The sequence below is a fragment of the Pongo abelii genome, chromosome 5, assembly GCF_028885655.2.
Source record: "Pongo abelii isolate AG06213 chromosome 5, NHGRI_mPonAbe1-v2.0_pri, whole genome shotgun sequence".
Taxonomy (NCBI): Eukaryota; Metazoa; Chordata; class Mammalia; order Primates; family Hominidae; genus Pongo; species Pongo abelii.
Window position 1 is genome coordinate 80,389,974 of NC_071990.2, and position 19,581 is coordinate 80,409,554.

General features: G+C 37.9%; 1 protein-coding gene across 2 annotated transcripts in view; it reads left to right on the top strand.

The window, feature by feature from the left end:
• Positions 1-9,844, top strand: part of SH3BGRL2 (SH3 domain binding glutamate rich protein like 2) — a 69,969-nt gene extending 60,125 nt beyond the window's left edge. For both annotated transcript variants that reach the window (XM_063724725.1, NM_001134024.1), the window contains 2 exon segments: positions 2,677-2,757; positions 5,676-9,844. In XM_063724725.1, the coding sequence (XP_063580795.1) occupies positions 2,677-2,757; positions 5,676-5,687 (93 nt within the window). In that variant the 3' untranslated portion in view covers positions 5,688-9,844.
• The last annotated feature ends 9,737 nt before the right edge of the window (positions 9,845-19,581 follow it).

The following is a 19,581-nucleotide window of genomic DNA, read 5'->3' on the forward strand; positions in this document are numbered from 1 at the left end:
ATGATGGGGTAGAAATAGATTAGACAAAGGTTGATAAGTTGGGGTGCTGTTGCAGAAGTCTAGCTTAGATCAGGTTGGTAGAGACCAATGTGGAAAAATTGAGAGGCTTAAGGGATATATAAACTAGTGATTGAGGGAAGAAAGGAGTCCTGTGATGTGTTAATTTTGGAGTTACAGGGCGCAGTAAATAGTGGTGCCATTTTCTGAGACGTCCAGTTTGTGGAGTGGAAGATCATGAACTGTCGTTAAGACCTGTTGTGTTTAAGAGTCTGTGAACAGTTAGTGACTTTTATGGAAGCAGAGCTCAAAAGAGAGGTCAGGGCAAGAGATTGTGAATTTAATCAGGGCCATGGCTATGAATGAGTTTCCCAAGGGAAAGACTTTCGACTGAGTAGAGGCTGAATATGGTATAGAGAGAACAGGTATACTAAGTTAACATACAGTGGATATCTTAAAGGATGGAACAAATCTAGCTGTAATTTAGCCCTCTTCCTCCTCTTACCACATTCAGTATGGTCAACAAATTGTCAGGTAGAGAAAGTATGTTTTGAACAGAATTATTTCTTGAACTCTCATGAGGTAATTATTACTCAACTCTTTGGAAATAGCTTCATTACAAAGAATATAACATTTTTAGTCCATGAGATTTTGCCTGTATTTCATGTCAAACTTTGACCTGTTTTTGTGGCATAGTTAGGATCATATTTTGTCTTACAAGAAATTACAAATTTTCTTACAAATTCCATGAAATCTCTACATCCTAGAGCCATTAGGAACCTCCAGTTGCTCAGTTGATATCTTCTTTACTCAATGTTTCATATAGTTTCTCAAATATTACATGTTGAAATTGAACTCCAACCTTCCCTTCAGATTTTTTCTCGTCTTTTTCATCAAGCCAGAAAGTTCAGAGCCACTTTAATTCTTATTTCTCCCTAATCACCCCCATCAAATCCACAACCAAGTATGATCACTTCTACCCCCAAAATGTATCTGCAGCCTGTCTGCTGCCCTCTGCCGTCAGCCCGGCTGCCACCATTGCTTACTGCAATTGCCAAAGTACTCCCTTTTTTCCCCTGCTTTCCTTTTTGCTGCCCTTTTTTGAGCCACTGTCCACACGGTTATTTAGGTATTTTCTTAAAAGAAACTAGATCATTTTTCTCCCTTGCTCAAAACCCTTATATTATTTCTTTTGGTACTTAAGATAAAACTCAAGATCATTTTCTTGGTTTACAAAGCCCAGCATATGTTGATTCCTGTCCACCCTGCCAGCTTCACACTTCACTAGTGCTGCTCCCTGCCCAAGAATGCTCCCATCCCAGTCCTTCACTTGGCTAACTCTATTCATCCTTCAGATGTAAGCTTAAATGCCAGTTTTCAAAGAAGACTTGGCCAAATCTCTCTTTTCAGACATGTTGCTCTTTCTTGGCTTGGTCAAGGGAGGCCTTTCTTTAGAGCTGATCCTAAATGACAGAAGGAGCAGCCCGTGAAAAACCTGAGGCTACTGCCTTCCAAACCACGAGAGTCAATTGCTAAAGCTTTTGGAGAAGAGGATCTGTACACAGAACCAAATAATTCAAAGATTTTTTAATCAGACAAGGCATGCGTTGCAGGAAGCGAATCTCTACAAGTTTAGATGCCGTTGGCTTGGCTTAACAATGGATTCATTAGCGCTCAGTGACTCCAGCACACGTGGTGCCCCATACTTGGTTTCCTTTTGGGCAGGATGCATCCTAGAGTACAGAACGTGTGAATTTCAAGGTCAGTGAAACATGAGCCCAAATATCAGTTCTTTAACTTATTAGCTGTCAAACTTGGACAACGTATTTCTTTGCCTTGAGCCAGTCTCTAACCTGGCAGGCTGTGGTGAAGATTTAATAACATAACATTTATAAGACACTTAGCACAAAGCAAATGCCTAAAATGATTGTGATCATCATTTGCTTACATTATTTATCCTTAGGATAAAGTTACCAAATTACCAAATTTTAAGACTGCTTTACATATGATAAATGCAAACTTTTGAAAAGAAACAGTTGAACAGATTGACCAGAATTCCTTGGTGCCTTCTTGTGAAGGTAGGAAGAGAAAAATGATTCTATATGTTTGAGGCAAAGGTAAATATTATAGAGTATATAGTTTTGTTTAGTTTTTATTTGATCTTTTTATTCCCTCTAAGGAGATGGTCTCAAAGAATGTGGAAAACTTCAGAAGCAGAATAAGACACACTTTCATTGACATATGGAGACCTTTACAGCTTTGTTTACCCAGTGATTTTTTCAAAGCCCTAGATAACAAAATATCAAGAGTGGAATTGGGAGGCAGCCTTCCATACTGAAGACCTAGAGTAAAATCTTAGGTCAGAGCGATTCACACAGACAAATGTTAGTTTGGCCCACAAAGGAAAAGGAGTGTGTTCCCATTTCATTTCTGTCACCAAATGTTTTACATTTTAATCTTGTCATAGGTTTTGGATTAAAAACTTGTTACATTCTTCATCATACTAAAATAAATTTTTACGTGCAAGCAGACTAATTCAGCAGATTTATTTAGTTTTTCCCTGATCTGGACGGAGCAATGGTACATTTTTTACTTCCATAAAGAATTTGTCCAAAGCACCAAATATAAAGATAATTGTTTGCTTTTGTTGGTTTATTTTCTCCTTCCCTTTTTTTCTAGGATTATGACAGTTTTTTTGAATCCAAGGAAAGCAACACAGTCTTTTCATTTTTAGGCCTGAAACCACGGTTGGCATCAAAGGTAGGTAAATCTTTTCTTATTCTTGTTTTAGAATTCATCTCTTTTGAGTTTTTCTTAGAGATGTAGAGTGATGGTGTTAGAGGAATGCATATATAGTTTCTTAGATTTGGGGGTTTTCCTTCCTCTGATGCATAATTAGAGACTACCCAGTGTTAAAACATACAACAGAGGCTAGTTTTTTGTTTTTCCCCCCAATTTTTCAATTGTTGCTATAAATTAGAATATTACCTTATTTTTAATTTATACCTCATTCCTCCAAGAATTTAAGGTAGCAAAAACTAGTAGGTGCTTTCTGTTTAAAATTGCAAATTTTTTTACTTTACATTTTTTGAAATAGCAGACTCAGAGTCATATTTAAAGGTGTTTTAAATTTACTTTCATTAGAGAAGAGATGGTCTATAATAATAAATGGTCAACCTGGAAAAAAATCTTCAAGTCCTTAATCAAAATATTTTGAAGCCACTTTATTAAGTCATATGTCTTTTAGAAAACATAAAGTAGCCAATATTTTCTCATGTTTAGCACTAGAAATGATGTGTGTTATCACAACTTTATTAAGCTTGTAGATTCACTTTCAAAAAAGAAAAAACATTTCTTTATTAAGTAAGGTACTACTTTGATATTATTTCTTCTTTTAAAACACACATTTTCTTTCTGATTATGAAAGTAGCCTAGACTCCTTTTTTTGAATTGGGAAAATATTGAAAAAGGGTAAAACAAAGAATTAAAATCACCACCCAGAGCTAACCACATTGACATTTTTTATATTTCCTTGCAGTCTTTATATACATAGTAATTGAAGTTTTGAGCGTTTCAAATTGAGACTGAATTCTAATATGTCTATTTTTAACACAACTGAAATAAAAGTACATTTCCTAGAACTTTGATGTCTGAAAATAATAGGTCTTTCGAGGCTACCCAGGATTTGTACCATCTCTGGCATACCTGTAGGAAGAAGGCAGGGACCCTCAATAACATAAATTATACACCAGCATCTGCATTGCATAGCCAATGTGAAATCGTGCTTTGTTTTTACATCAGTAAGTCCACAGATGGTTGTGGGTGGTTTCCATGCACATGTTTTAAGCAGAGGCAAAACCCACGCATACCGTATTTAAAGGTTCTTAAAACTACTTTTATAAAGATGGAACATTTGAATACTTGTTAGGAAAATTAGAGTATTTTTATAACGTATTTCATCCAGAGATATTAAAAGTCCAGATTTATCTTCAAAGAACTGGAAAAAACTAGGATGGAGTAGTCTAATGGATACGTAAATCCAGCGGGCGTCATTGTCTATGCAAAAACCTTTTAAAAAATACTGTTTTTTCCCATTTTCCCCAAATATGTAAATTCTTTAGAGACTGTGGGCTGACTTCTTTGTTCTTCAAAGAAATGTATTTTCTCACCAGTTTCTTAGGAAATCTGTGGTCTGTGAAATATACATTCTCACATGGTTTGTGGCCACAGTATTAAAGTTGATCTTGGTGTCACTGAAGTTAACTTGATTTCAGGGGACCATCCCAAAGGCAGTGAGGGCCCTGGACACTGCCCCCATTCAGCCCACTGTTTTCAGGGACCTAAATCAGTTATACCTGGGCAGGAGTATCTGGGACCAGAGCAGATGTCCATAGCACAAGGTCTGTGCCACTCTCCATGAACCATTTAGGGCTTTAAAAGCTAATAGTAACTCATACTTCATCGTTGTATGAGAGAAGTGAAAATGTCTTCAAGAACAATTTAGCATTTTCTCTCTTCTAATCTTCTATTTTTTACCTTGGTAGTGATTCATTATACAGTCTATAGTCTAAGGCTTTGACAGAGTGTTCACAGGTTTAATGTACTAAAAGATGAAAGCCCTCTTTTCTCTTTTCCTTTCCTACTCCCTGTGTAGTATACACACATAAAAAACATGGCAAGAAAGCCTATCAGGAAACATAAAGACATCATTAGCACCTATAATTGCTCTTACTTGGTAGGAGAGGACATTCACGGGCCCAACAGGCCCAGGTGCAGTGTAGGCTCTGACGGGGCTGCCCTCCGTAGTGGGAGGGGCAAAGGTAGGTTAGAGGTCTCTAGATGGTGGCCTGCAGGCCACATTGGTGCTGGATATGTTGTTTGTCCTGTGAAGAGGTTTTTTAAAGTATGTAAATATTAGATGGTATGGAATCCCTGGTGGGGGTGGTGGGGGGATCTCAGTTTCCCTTGTAGTTGGCTGGAGCCCACAGTGGCTGGCTCATTGTGATAGCCAACTAATTCTGAGAAAGGGAGGCCATTTCACCAATACATTTTAGGTAGAAAACCATCAAAGTTAAAATTTAGTAGACCCCAAGAAGGGCCTGTCATAGAAGATTGTACTTTCAGATCCCTAGCTTTCAGGGGTAATATCCAAAGTAGGTAACAACTGGTCAACACTGGGTGCTGACTGGCCAGAGCTTGAGCAGGCCACAGAGGCCCCCTGTGCCAGATGTCAGCTCTTTATCCATTGTCTCAAGGGGGAGGGTGCGCAGGGGTGGCAGTCGGGGGATTGGGGCAGCGACTCTTTACTAACAGATATGGTCGTACTAGAGTGGTTCTTCATCTTGGGTTGCTATTAACGGGCATCTCTGCAGGCCCTCTGAGCAAGGTAACCCCCTAACCAGCCATACACCAGTGGAACAGTACCTCTGAGAGGAATCTCAGTAGGTCATTGAAAACATGCAGCTTTCTTTCCACTTTTATATTTGGCAGGTCAGGTGGGTGTGATTTAAATCTGGGCTCTGATGCTGAAATCCAGGATTTTCTCTTATCAATCATATGGAGGTGATCTGTTATGATTTCCAACATCTCTGTTCCTGACATTTAAAAAACCCCTGCCAAGGGTGAATTTTCTTGTCAATGTAATGCAAAAACCGACCTTTTTTTTTTTTTTTTAATAGGCAGAACCTTAGAGAAGAAGAGTGGAAGATGACGGAGATGCATTTTGAAGCACCCCCTGGTACTCAGCACACACATGCTTACCTAATGCATCACTGTGACAAAAGCCACACGCATTATCAGTAACTTTGCTTGCCACGGAAAAGGTGTTTTTGAAAGATGTGGCTATAATGAGAATTGCATGATTGCTTTAAACCAAATCAGGTGGTGGATTTTTTTTTTTTTTCTTATTCTATTTGCCTGCAGTTGCCTCACTCACCTGGAAATAACCGTCACCTGTTACAGGTGTACTTTCTTAATGACTGAAAGATAAGTGGGTAGCACCGTCAGAGAGAAAATGTTGGATCTGCCCTAGGTTATAGTAGATGTCGGCATTGCGTAAACCCACTTCTCATTAAGCTGCCTGGATTGCATCTTTGAAATATGTCTGCCAAGTTGTTAGAATCTTTGAATCAGAAGGAAAAAAAGCAGCGCTGGTTGACAAAGGGTGTTGAAGATTTTTGCTGCAGAATCAGTTACAGACATCACGGTTCCCATGCTTTGTAATAACACCTGGTGAAAAAGTTAGATATTCTAGACTTGTTTTAGTAATGGAAACTCTTACCCCCGCATATTATCCAAGCTCCTCCAGATGTTTACAAATCCCTATTGTAACATCAAGTGATCAGAACTAAGTTACTGGGATGACAATAATTGCTATTTGAAATATATGCTTCTTTATTTCTTGCAAGGGGCAAGTTTCACCCAAATGCCTAAGACTGCTTGAAAGTTATATTTTAAGTGGTGCACTAATTAGTAAATTTATAGGAAAATTGTCTGATGAGTATCTGAAGGCATTTTCGGCTCTAGCAATTTATTTATAATACATAAGTTCATATATTTTTTAATGCAACTCCCCTAACAGACAGCTGCTGCTTCTATTTTGTGAAGGGACTATATTTTTTGAGAAAGGAAAATCTCAGTTAGATATATTTTGTGAACCCTTGATTAGACATATTAAAATATACCAATGTTGTAGTAAAATTTAATTTTTCCTTTTGTTACTTTTCATTTGCCTCTAATTTTGCTTGCTCATATTTCTGGCCAATGTACAGCCTCATATTTTTCAGAGTAATACAGATACTTGTTCTCATTCTGTATATGAGCACAAGTAAGTTTTCAGAGCAACACATATGAGAAAGAGAGTAACCTGGAATTGTACTTGTCAAGAAAAATCTATACTCCTATTGGAGTGGATGCTGATAAACATCGAACATATCTACTTCATTAGAGCAGAGGCTATTTTTCTGCATTCTTGTCCCTATAACAGGGATGCTTAATTTTTTTAAAAAACTTAAAGAGTTTTAAATTGCCAAACATGGGAACAGCCTTGAATAGGATAAATTTTCAGAGGGCTGCCTAAAATATTTTATTTCTAGCATCCTGATTCTGGACTTTTCATTATAATTCTGAGCAGGAAATTTATAAGAAATTCAAAGAGCAGAAGAATTACAGCCCTGTCACATGTGCCTAGCACTCCGCCCCATGCCTTGCTAAATGTAGACTAAAGAACTTGTTGAATGCTAAGGCTGAAATCCCAACCTGAGATTTGTAGTCCAGGATTACAACCAGAAGGAAAGTATGACAGATTTCTACTTAACAAGAATGGACACATGATCCACAATTTTCTCTTCAAGGGAAGCTGTTGTCAAATTATGGATATTACTGGTTAGTTGTCATTAAGTAAGATCCAGGTCAAATTCCATTTGACAAATCCCAGGGACTATCCAGGAATTTTTTTTAACTGGATATTGTGTTTGAGTATGTGAGTCTTCTGATAAAACTTAGAATTTCTTTTCAAGCAGTTGTAAAAATTGTCATGTTGTAATTCATTACTCAACTAACATTTAGTCTACTCTTGCTAGTGAGTGCCAAGAACCAACTTGGTAAGGTTGAGGCTTTGCAAGTTAACTGCTGGGGTTATAGGATCAATACCATACTTGCTAGACAAAGATACCCAGATTTGTCTTATATTATAATTTTTGAGTTAACCATAGTATACCTATTATGATTATAGTAAGCAGACTAGTGGGTAGTAATGCTAAATTACCATCACAGTTATGTACCATCTCCCCACCCCATTTTTTTTTTTTTTTTTTGATCAGCAAAGAAATACAGGAGACCAGTCTCGAGTGGTGCTGTGCTTGTTATGAGTGAAGCAGCAGCACAGTGTGTGGCATTTACATGGTACCCAGGCTCCACAGAGTACCGAGATGTTGCCCTCTGGGACCACACTTAGTTCAGAGAATATGGGGTCCTTACTTGTATTCTTTTATCAGCTGATTTTGAAACATATAATAATGATTTTCTTGTTCCCTTCTTTAACTAGCTGCCTTTAGATTTTGATAATCACAGTCTTAAAATACTAGGAAAGAAGTGGATGGGAATTATAGGCATAGATTTCATATCAAGGGCATTTCAAGACAGAATTTTTATTTCCTGTAGTAGGCTTGTTGGAGCAAAGGAAATGTGCTGCTAAAAATCAACTTATGCCATTTTAAAATTAGATAAAATATGGAGTGCCATCCTGCTAGGTGTGTACAGACCAGAAGAAAATTTAGTTGGGAAAATACTTGTTTTTCCAAATTCTGGTGTTTTATTACAATCAAAGAAGAGGAAAGCAAGGTATTTTTTCACCTCAGACTCTAATATATTCTAGATTTGTTTCTGTTTTATAGATTTAATTCAATACCTCCACATAGATGTTTTTATATTACATGAATTTAATAATAAACTAAACTTTTTTTTGTCTCCTGTTATTGAAAAGTACCAAAGCTTCTTTCTGTTGTGTTTGATTTTACTATAGGGTTTTGCTTTTTCTAGAGATACTTTTCATTTAACAGCTTTTGTTAAGTGTCAGGCTCCACTTTGCTCCATATAATTATTGTTTTCAGATTTCAACTTGTATGTGTTTGTCTCTTAAAGCATTGGTGAAATCACATATTTTATATTCAGCATAAAGGAGAATAAATTCCAGAAAACACATATTCTGAAAATGGAGTGTTTGTTCCCTACCATTTTTCACACCTCTCTTAATTTTAGTTCTGTTTAGTTGAGAGGCTGTGATTTTACTCTTGCCTGTGAACCTCATGCATGAAAGCAGCACATTAAATTGTAAAAATACAAGCAGATCGTGTGATCATTCAAGGAGCCAGACATGAGGTCCTGCACGAGGGTGTTGGGAGGACACCACAGATTCATCTCAGACAGTGATCAGGACCGAGGATGGAGTTAAATCACTCAGCCCCTGGGTTGGGTGGGGTGGTTCAAATGGATGACTGATCTCCTGAGTACACTGAAGCCACGGGCTGGTGGCCCTGTTCCCTGAATTGGGTGCAGAAGACAAGGGCAGAGTGGCTGCGGCCCCTATTACCTTTGTAGCAGCCACAGCAGAAAGCAGAAGAAAACAATATTTCTGAAGGCATTGTTTGAGGTTGATCTCAGCACTGAACGATTTCAAGCCCTACGCACCAGAACAGAAGGAGGGTGGAGGAAGGGATCAGAGGGAACAAGCTGTAGGTTTGCAGAAATGTGTGAAACCAAAATGATCACTGCCTACTTGTGATTCAAATCTTCAGAGTTTTCCTAGTTCTTCTAGAAATACACATCAGGTTTGTTTGTTCATCCTTTCTGTCAGCATGGATCAAGCCCCTAAAATGTGGTAAGTATTGTCAGAGCAGGGCAATATCTCTACTCTCAAGTATGAGGGGAATAGAAACAAAGCAGCAGTTTTAGCCAGGGTTCAATGATAGAGTGGAGGTAAATTAAGAGCCTCCAGGCTGTGATTCACCATTTGAGACATTATACATAATTTTTTTTTTTGGTATAAGCCATTTGAATTTTTAAAAAATTTCATACATGCAATGGAATATAGATATGTATATACACATATAATATATATGCTAAAGTATAAAGAGTAATAATAATGACAATAAACAAACCCCTGTGTGCCTACCACCCACCTTACTGCCTTTCCTTTGAGGTACCGTGTGCTCTTTCCTGAACCTATCTCTATCCCTGTCTGATAGAGGGAACCCCTATACTGAACTTTGTGTTGACCATAGCCTTCTTGTCTTTCATCACTTTATCTCCATGTATGTATCCTTAAAGAATAATAAATGGAATTAAACTGAATGTATTCTTCTGTCACCTCCTTTTTATGTTCATTGCCATCGAAGTTTTTTCACTGCTAAATATTATTCCATTATGAATATATCACATGTTCTCTTCTCCAGCTGGTGCTTATTGAACTGCATCTTTGTTTGAAATAGAAAAAGGTAATGTTGCTGTGAATATTCTTTTATGTGACTTCTGGTGTATATACTCAAGAATGGATGTATACCTTGAATAGAATTGCTGGTTTATACAATAAAAGCACATCATCAGTTTTAATAGATAAGGCCAAATTGCTTTCCAAAGTACTAATTTATGCTCCCCACCAGTATACTAGAATTTGCAGGACTCTAAATCTTTGCCAATGTTTGAGATTGTCAGAGTTGCATTTTTGCCAAGCTGGGGAGTATAAAATGTTACCTCATTGTGGTTTCATTTTGTAAATTTTTGATTATTAGTAAGTTGAACATGTTTTATTATGGGAATTCTTATTTCTTTTTCTTGGCAATCCCTCTTCATGTCTTTTGCCTTTCTTCCTATTGAGTTGTGTTTTAATGATTAATTTTTAAAGTTTCTTTATATTTAATATTTAATTGGTCAACATTTATTTAATCATTAAAGTGAAGAGAAACCAGATTTAGAGTAGAAAACTTTTCTGAGGCCATTTCCAGAAATATGCTAAGCATATGAATATTCTATTTGTAGAAAATAAAGTTAAATACATATATATTTTTTTTTCTTGTGTGCTATTTTTTACCTTGTCAGCATATCAGCCAACAGTTGACTTCGGGAACTCCTCTGTGCTCTAGAAGTGTGTCTTCTTTGAAGCCATTTTAAAGCTCATCAATTCCAGTTATTTTGTAATAAATTAATTTTATTAATGTTATAATCTAGTTTTCTGCTACAGAATTTCACCAACAAGAAACCTTTATATAGACTGTATGTTTATGCACATCTCCTTAGTATGTCACCATATAATGGGCCTAGAGCAATAGGCCAAAATGATGTTACACGTAAATGAACGTTAAAAAATTACTTCTTTAAGTAATAGGAGATTGTATTGAACCCATACCCAATTAAATAATCCTTAAGCTGAGTGAGGTAGATCAGCATCATGCTGAATATGACCCAGTGTATTGTGGTGGCAGCATGTTCCCATGTGTAAGCCAACTGTCAGGTAGAAGAACAAGAAACTAGAATGCAGTCGTATCTTCTGGGCCCCTGGTAACTGAGGGCATGACATTTTTGATAGACTGAGGACCCTGGTATTTGAAAGCACATTAACTGAAAACTTGGTGTTGCTTACAATGAATAGGACAAAGATTTAGACCTTTTTGTAAAATAGCACTCCACACTGTTGTAATATACATGATTTTTGGCCCTATAATAATAAAATTCATTATAATGAAACTTTCCACTAAAAAAGCTCTAGCACAAGAATCTATCATACTAATGTTACAGAAACGAAAGCTCTGTAGTTTAGAACAGTGCTATCAGTGTGGTACCAACAAACCATATATAGCTGTTGAGCACTTGAATTGTGCCTAGTTGACTTTGTGATGTGAATGTAAATATATTCCAGATTTTGAAGACTTAGTGTGAAAGGAAGAATGTAAAATATCTCATTAATAATTTTTATATGGTTATATATTGAAATAATATTTTAGATATATTGGGTTAAATTAAATATTAAAATTTATTTTTCCTTTTTGTTAAGGTGGCCACTAGAAAATTTAAAATTACATATATGGCTTGTATTATGTTTCTACTGGACAATACTGTTCTGTACAAACCTCTTTACCTGAATTTACAATAGAGAAATTAATACCTTTAAAAGGCTTTTTGGGTTTTGGCAAAATGTCACCTTCTTTCCTTTGTAATACTGAAAGGAAATGTGAATATCTTCAGGAACATAGTTTTCTAATACTGCTGCCAAGATAAATATTTTTCTCATTTTCCTTTTTTGTCCCTCTAGGTTGAAGCAGTTTTTGTAGTGAAAGAGAAGTTTTTTTTTTTTCCTGGAAAAACAGAATAATGTTTGTATGTTCTCATAATATGTGACATCTCTTTATGTGTCCAGTCTGTTGTTACTGCATCGTCGTATAAACTCAGTCTCCTGTTGAATTGCTTTCTGTGAACTAATTCATAGTGGCATGTTTGTATTTTTTAAAATACATTTTATTGTGTATATTTAAGGCATACCACATGATGTTATAAGAAACATATTTGTAGTAAAATGGTTACTATCATAGAACAAATTAATATATCCATCATCTCACATAGTTACCCATTTTCCCTCCTTGCGGCAAGAGCAGCTATAATCTACGCTTTTAGCAAAAATCCTGAATAGAATGTGCTATTAACTACAGGCCTAATATTGTGCCTTTGGATCTTTAGGCTTGTTTATCCTACATATTTGCTACTTTATATCCTCTGACCTACATTTTTCCACCTTGTCCTCCAACCCAGACTTAGTAACCACTGTTTTATTCTCTCTATATTTGACCTTTTTTTTTTTCCCCAGTTTATCCATGTTGTGGCAACATGATCTCCTTTTTTAAGGCTGAATACTATTCCTGTCTCTCTGTGTGTGTGTATACACACCTACACTATAGCTTATCAATAATAATGCAACTGCAACGTCTCTGTGTCCAGTTTCTTGTTACTCTGTCATCTTATAAAGTTGATGTTTCCTGTTGAATTGGTCTATATCTGTGAATTAAATCATAGTGGCATTTGTATATTTTTTTCCTTTTTTTAAAAAAGGGAACTTAATGAACCACATGGATACCATCTACAATCTGCAGAACAGTGATGAATATTAATAGGGTTTAGTCCTAAATTTTCTAAAATGTTAATTCTTTGTATCTATAAAACTCAGTTGAGCTTGTAAGAATGTATGAATAATCTGGCCAGGTGCAGTGACTCATACCTGTTAATCCTAGTACTTTAGGAGGCCGAGGTGGGAGGGTTGCTTAAGGCCAGGAATCCAAGACCAGCTTGGGCAACACAGCAAGATCCCTTCCCTTCTCTACAAACAATAAAAATGTTAGCCAGGTATGGTGGCACACACCTGTAATCAGGAGGCTATTAGGGAGGCTGAGGCAGAAGGATTCCTTTAGCCCAGATGTTTGAGACTGCAGTGAGCCATGATCACGCTATGGTACTCCAGCCGGGACAATGGAGCAAGACCCTGTCTTACAAGAAAAAAAAAAGAAGAATATGTGGATAATTTGCCTTTAAAAAGTTTAATTTTGGGGTGGATGCGGTGGCTTATGCCTGTAATCCCAGCACTTTAGGAGGCCGAGACAGGCAGATCACCTGACGTCAGGAGTTGGACATCACCCTGGTCAACATGGTGAAATCCCGTCTCTACTGAAAATACAAAAAATAGCTGGGCATGGTGGTGCACACCTGTAATCCCAGCTATTTTGGAGGCTGAGACAGGAGAATTGCTTGAACCCGGGAGACAGAGGTTGTAGTGAGCTGAGATCGCGCCACCACACTCCAGCGTGGGCAACAGAGTGAGACTCTGTCTCAAAAAAAAAAAAAAGGTTCCTTTGGGCATTATTGCCAAAAATTAAAAACAGAACATGTAATTATTAAGGGAAAATTCTTCCTTTCCCTGCTCAAGCTTTGTTTTTTTTTTTTGAAGACAGTCGCACTCTGTTGCCCAGGCTGGAGTGTGGTGGCACAATCTTGGCTCACTGCAGCCTCTGCCTCCCAAGTCCAAGCAATTCTCATGTCTCAGCCTTCCAAGTAGCTGGGATTACAGGTGTGCCCCACCACGCCCAGCTAATTTTTTTTTTTTTTTTTTTTTTTTTTAAGTAAAGACAGGGTTTTGTCATGTTGGCCAGGCTGGTCTCGAACTCTGGACCTCAGGTGATCTGCCCGCCTCAGCCTCCCAAGTGCTAGGATTACAGACATGAGCCACTGCGCCTGTCCTGCCCAGGCTTTTTAACCATTTCTTTTTGCTATTCTCTTAGCATAGTAACTTCGGGGGGAAAACCAGTATTATTTTTTCATTATAATTGATGGTAACAGCACTCATTGAGTGGAGGAATTTTTTTGCATAATTTTGTTTGGGATCCTTTCCTGAAATAAGAGTGATTGTGTTATACCCTTGCAAGCCCAGGAGATGCCAGCCATCTCTGTGTGGTGTAGCTACTTCACGTGTTGCTTTGGGTCTCATCTTTTGTCATTCTAATAAATTACTACACACACCTGTGTGAGATTTAGCTTTTGGAGATTTAGCTTTTGGGTTTGCCTGTATTTATCTTGTCCCAGATAAATACAAACATTGTTCATGATAATTTGATTTAGTTTATTGATATGGTTATCCCATTTGTTTACATTCTCTTTTATTTTCTTCCCTGCCTGTCTATTTCAGGTCATGTACTAATAACATCACTAGGTTGAAATACGGATTCTGGGCCCTGAGACAGCCCACAGCTTGGCTCCAAGACCAACTCTGAGATCAATAGCTGGGCTAAAAGACCAGCAATTTGGCATGGACTTTGTGACCCTAGCCCAGAGGAATCCTTTTCTCCCTTCTTTCCTGTCTTTAGTGGTGAACCACTCTTAAACAATCTGCTCCTAGCCATGTCCTAACCAACTAGTATGGCTAACAAAAGTGATGACAACAGCAATATTTTCACTTCCCAGACTAGGAACCAGAAGGAATAACTCCAACTGCAGCCTCCCTTACTGTACTGTTTTACATACCTAGTAAATGTTTATTATTATGCTGTATCCTAATCTTAGATGAGGAGCTGAATAATGACAGTTTTTCCATCCTAGTCATAAGGGGGCTGTGCAAACAGAATTTTAGCAGTTACATATTTAGTAGGTTAAAATGACTCCAGCATTCGGACTTGTGGATGGCTTCTGAACAACAGCAGCAGGAAAGCCCTGCCCTATCATTGACCCATTGAGGGCACTAGGCTGCCTCTAAGTGAAAACATTCCAGAGTGATCCAGTTCTCTAGGGGTAACTTTACCCAAACTCCAAAACATGTAACCAGTTAAATCTGCAGCGTAGATGGGCAAGATACTGCTGGAATCAGATAGATGCAGGCAAAATGACAAGTTGATGCTGAAGGAATTTAGGTGGTGGTGGTGTCTACCTGAAAAGACAGCTGTCTCCCTGAAATGCCACATTTTAGAAAGTGGATTTTAAGTGTTGATGAAGAGCTGATTTCCACAATGTTTTCACCATAACTGAAAACTGCTTATTAGTCTCCCTGACGCAAATGGCCCTTTTATTGCTAATATTTTTCAATACCTTATAATTTAATTCGAATATTTTTCTGATTGAAATAGCATCCTTTGCATCAACAAATAAGCTGTCAGCCAAAGCCTGAGAATTTTGTGCTAACGAGTAATTTTTTTTCTTTGTACTTTGGTTTGTGTCTTTTACCTGATGAACATCTGAGAAAGGAGAAAATAAACCTTCTTTTATTTCAGTAAGGGCATAATCACCAGTCACCAGTTTAAACCCAAATATGTTGTTATAAAAAACAAATCCATTATCTCTTATCTTGTATTAAGACAATTTTATGGAGTATGTTGATACTGAGTATTATACTTGCTTGCATTATATTGTTGAAGAAAGTGTAGCGCTCTGTAACTTACCTGTGAGCATAAATGTTCACTGTTTAGTATCTCAGGAGCTGCTTTTTTTGTGTTTTTTATTTTGTGCTATTTAATTTGGGTCAGCTTTTGTATGCCTTCGTTTTCACGCTGCTATGAAGAAATACCTGAGACGGTAATTTATAAAGGAAAGGCTCACAGTTCCGCATGGCTGGGGTGGCCTCAGGAATCTTATGATCGTGGCAGAAGGGGAAGCAAATATGTTCTTCACGTGGTGGCAGGAGAGAGAAGTGCCAGCAGGGGAAATGTCAGACACTTATAAAACCGTCAGATCTTGTGAGACTCACTCTAACAGGAGAACAGCATGGAGAACCACCCCAATGATTTAATCACCTCCCACAAGCTCCCTCCCCCAACATGTGGGATTATAATTCAAGATGAGATTTGGGTGGGGACATAGAGCCAGACCATATCAGTCATGTAACCCAAAGAGAGCAATTACTTGTATGTCCTTTTTTAAACTTGTATACAATAAGTTTGCATAAAAAAGCTGATGCTACAGTCAAATGAAATACGTGGTTTATTAGTATGTGTTTATCTGATAAATATATGGCCATGGACTGAAAAGTCTAGTTTTTTTCTTACTGTATCACTAGAACTTTGATTCCTGTCATCTTTTCTGCTGACAATTCAGTTAGAAAGTTTGAAATATCTTTTGTCAGTCTAAGACCAATTAGGAGATAAACATCACACCGTGATTTAAACAGGGGAAGTTAAATATAAAGAAATGCTGAACTCTGATAAAAGAGTGACTATCAGATATAAGAAAACTGTATTTTTTCTTAGGGGTAAGGGAGACTATCCAAGGAAGGACAGACTTGGAAGGGATGCTGGGCTTCAGACTCCTTGTAAAGTTGTATTTGCAGCCCACAGGATGGTAGAGAAGTTCACTGGGCAAGCAGGAAGCAACCCTCTAGAGTGCAAGCTGGGGCCAGGTGAGCCTCAGCCAATGACCGAGCTTGCAGAGAGAAGGGGCACCAGTGCAGACAGGAGGTCTGGAGTACATGGTGTTCACATCAAGAGGGCTGTGTGAGGTTATCACCAGGCCAGACCAGAGCTGCAACTTTCCTGAGAGGCCATGTGTTCTGGGCCGCTGAGCTGGGGCAGAGCTACCTGCACTGCTGTCATACCGTGCAGCAACCAGACACTGCAAGACAGTCTCTTCCCTCCTGCAATATCCCTTCAGCACGCTCCACCACAAAGGCTTAACATTGTGCTCAATGTGAAGAAGAAAATTTTAAAGGATTTCTGTCCATGATCACAGAACAGGTATTGAAGCATGAATTTGGAGTTAAGATGCAATAAACTGGAAACTGGTACATGTCATAAAACGATTCTGTAAAAGTATTCTCTTAGTGACTTTTCATCTGCAATTAGCCATGTTCATTAACAGCAAAAGGTTTCAGTGTTTTGTGAAGTGTAGATAATTTAAGTGAAAATTTGCATTACAGGAAATACTGATGCCTTGCTATCAAGTATCCAAAACTTCATTGTGGGAAGCTAGCAACTCAGTTATTAACCAAGCTAATGAGTGGCTTATAAGAGATATAACTGACAGGAGGACGCAAGGTTGGGAATATAACATGGGCTTCTGGCCATCCTTACTTTGTGGGTCTATACTGGGTTCCACAAAGCTGTTGAAATTTTATTTAAAGGAAAGAGCATGGTGCTGAAGTGCATACTTACTGCTTATAAAAATGACTTTTCATGTAATCAGTTATTCTGGTGACATACACGAATCTATTTTTAGAGCTTTGGTCTTAGCCCAGCCCTAGAATTTCTCTTTAATTTCAAAATGATAAATACAAAAAGCCCAATGGTTCTATAAAGGACCTAGATATTGGCTCTCTTTTTGTTTTTAAGTCACTCCTGTGGCAAATAGGAAATTGAAAAAAAATTGTCTGTAGCTTCTGACCTATTCATTCACCCTAAAAGGTCTTACTTATAATGGAAGACAAAGGTGATTAGGAAATAGGAGGTGCCAGATCCAATTAAATCTGGTGATTCTGTGCCTTCCCAGACTCTCGGTCCATGGTGCCTAGTGATTAAGTGGGTGGTGATAAATGGATAGATGATCCTGCCAGATATCTTCCCTTTATTAACTTTAAGCAAGGCTGAAGTAAAAGAAAAATTAATTTTACTGAGAAAGCAATTGGTTTCAAAAGATGGCTTGTCTAGGACATGTCATTTCTTACCAGTGTCTCTCCGGCTTGATGCTTGAGCCCTTGGTAGGCGCCTGTTTTCTGTTGATTTTCCCATCGATATTTGGGGTTTTTCCTACCATCAAGACATGTTTATCAAGTCAAGAGTAGCAAATAGGTATTCACAGTACCCCTGCCATTCTGGACTTTGTTGGGAATGAATATGAAAGTAAGTTCCAGTGTGGTTCTGTCATATTAGGATCTTATTATGCAGTGTTTACATCACTGTGGTGTGGCCAAACCCACAGTAGCAGAGAATCTGTGTTGGCGAGGAGGCTGTACTAGAGGCCTCTGGACCCATTTAATTCATAGGCTCTATGCTATGGATTTTGCAGATGTCTACAAATCAGTGCTTAACATTGGTGTTAGTTCCAGGAGCTAGTTAACCTCACCCCATAACCTCAGAATTTGTTAGGCATTAATATGGAGGCTAGGGACAGATAGGGAGATCTGGGACTATTATTTTACAGAAGTATTAGTTAACTGAACATTCTGGTTTCACCAACAGCCAAAAGGAAGAGTTACTGCTGGCTTACAATGAAAGCAGACCAAATCATGAGACTATTTATTTTTATTTTATTATGTAACTGCCCACTTATTTCCATTTGACTGATGTTCTTTTATATTCATACACATTTTTTAACCCTTAACTGGCACAGTCAGTTCAGTCACTAATATAACCTTTGGGTTGTTTCCCTGAGAAAAACTCTGGCCTTCATGGGCTCCTTATTAATTTCAGCTCTAAAGTCAGAAATCAACATGAATTGCTTGCCTGACAGAAGTCTGACGGCTTAGCAGTTACTAGATATAGCCCTTAATATGAGCTAACTGCTGTTCAGTATTTTTCTTGGGTAGAGCAAGTGGGTGGATGATAAAAACAGCATGTTCTCTCGTCTTACAATAACCTTGATTGTAGTCAAAGTTCTTTGCCTAACAATAACTTTGGTTATATGCAAATCTGTCAGAAAATGACTGCATAAATATTAAATATAAGATTTGGAAAACATTCATTTTTAGATATATATGTGTGTGTGTGTGTATGTGTTAGTACATATGTACATATATAAGGGGACATTAGTCTTAATTTTTAGTTCTACTAAGTCTCAGTTTAAAAAAGTGAGAGGCAGGTGTGGTGGCTCACGCCTGTAATCACAGCACTTTGGGAGGCCAAGGCGAGGGGATTGCTTGAGTCCAGGAGTTCGAGACAAGCCTGGGCATCGAGGTGAAACCCCATCTCTATGAAAAATAGAAAAATTAGTCGTGTGTGGTGGTCCACGCCAATAGTCCTGGCTACTTGGGAGGCTGAGTGGAAGGATCACTTGAGCCCGGGAGGACAAGGCTGCAGTGAGCCACGATTGTACCACTGCACTCCAGCCTGGCGAGAGTGAGACTCTTGTCTCAAAAGAGAGAGAGAGAGTGATGCAAGGACTATCTTTAAATAAAACATTCCAATTATTCAGGTCTCAGCCTAGGCTATGAAATGTGACCTACAACATCCATCAGAAGTAAAATGCAATAATTACACATCAGTGTAATAGGAAGAATATCATGCAATGTTATGGCATAAATAAGGACACATGAAAAAAGGAAACAATTCTAGCATAAAGAGGAAAAATGGAACTGACGGTTTTTGTAAAAGCTTGTCGCATGTTTTCAGATCAAGACAGGCAAGTCTTCCAAATTTAGCAATGTGTAGAAATATTCTCATGAAATCAGAAAAGGGAGTACTGGAGGGCAGGTTTTCATCCTTTCCAAACTCTTCTAAATTCTCCCACCCAGCGTTCATTTCAGATTCAAAATACCATACATATACATTTATAAATTGAAATTTTAGAATGGGAAAGGACCAAGTGTTAGTGACTAGTGAAGTTTCAGGGTATTTCCAGAACTCTAAGTGCATCTGC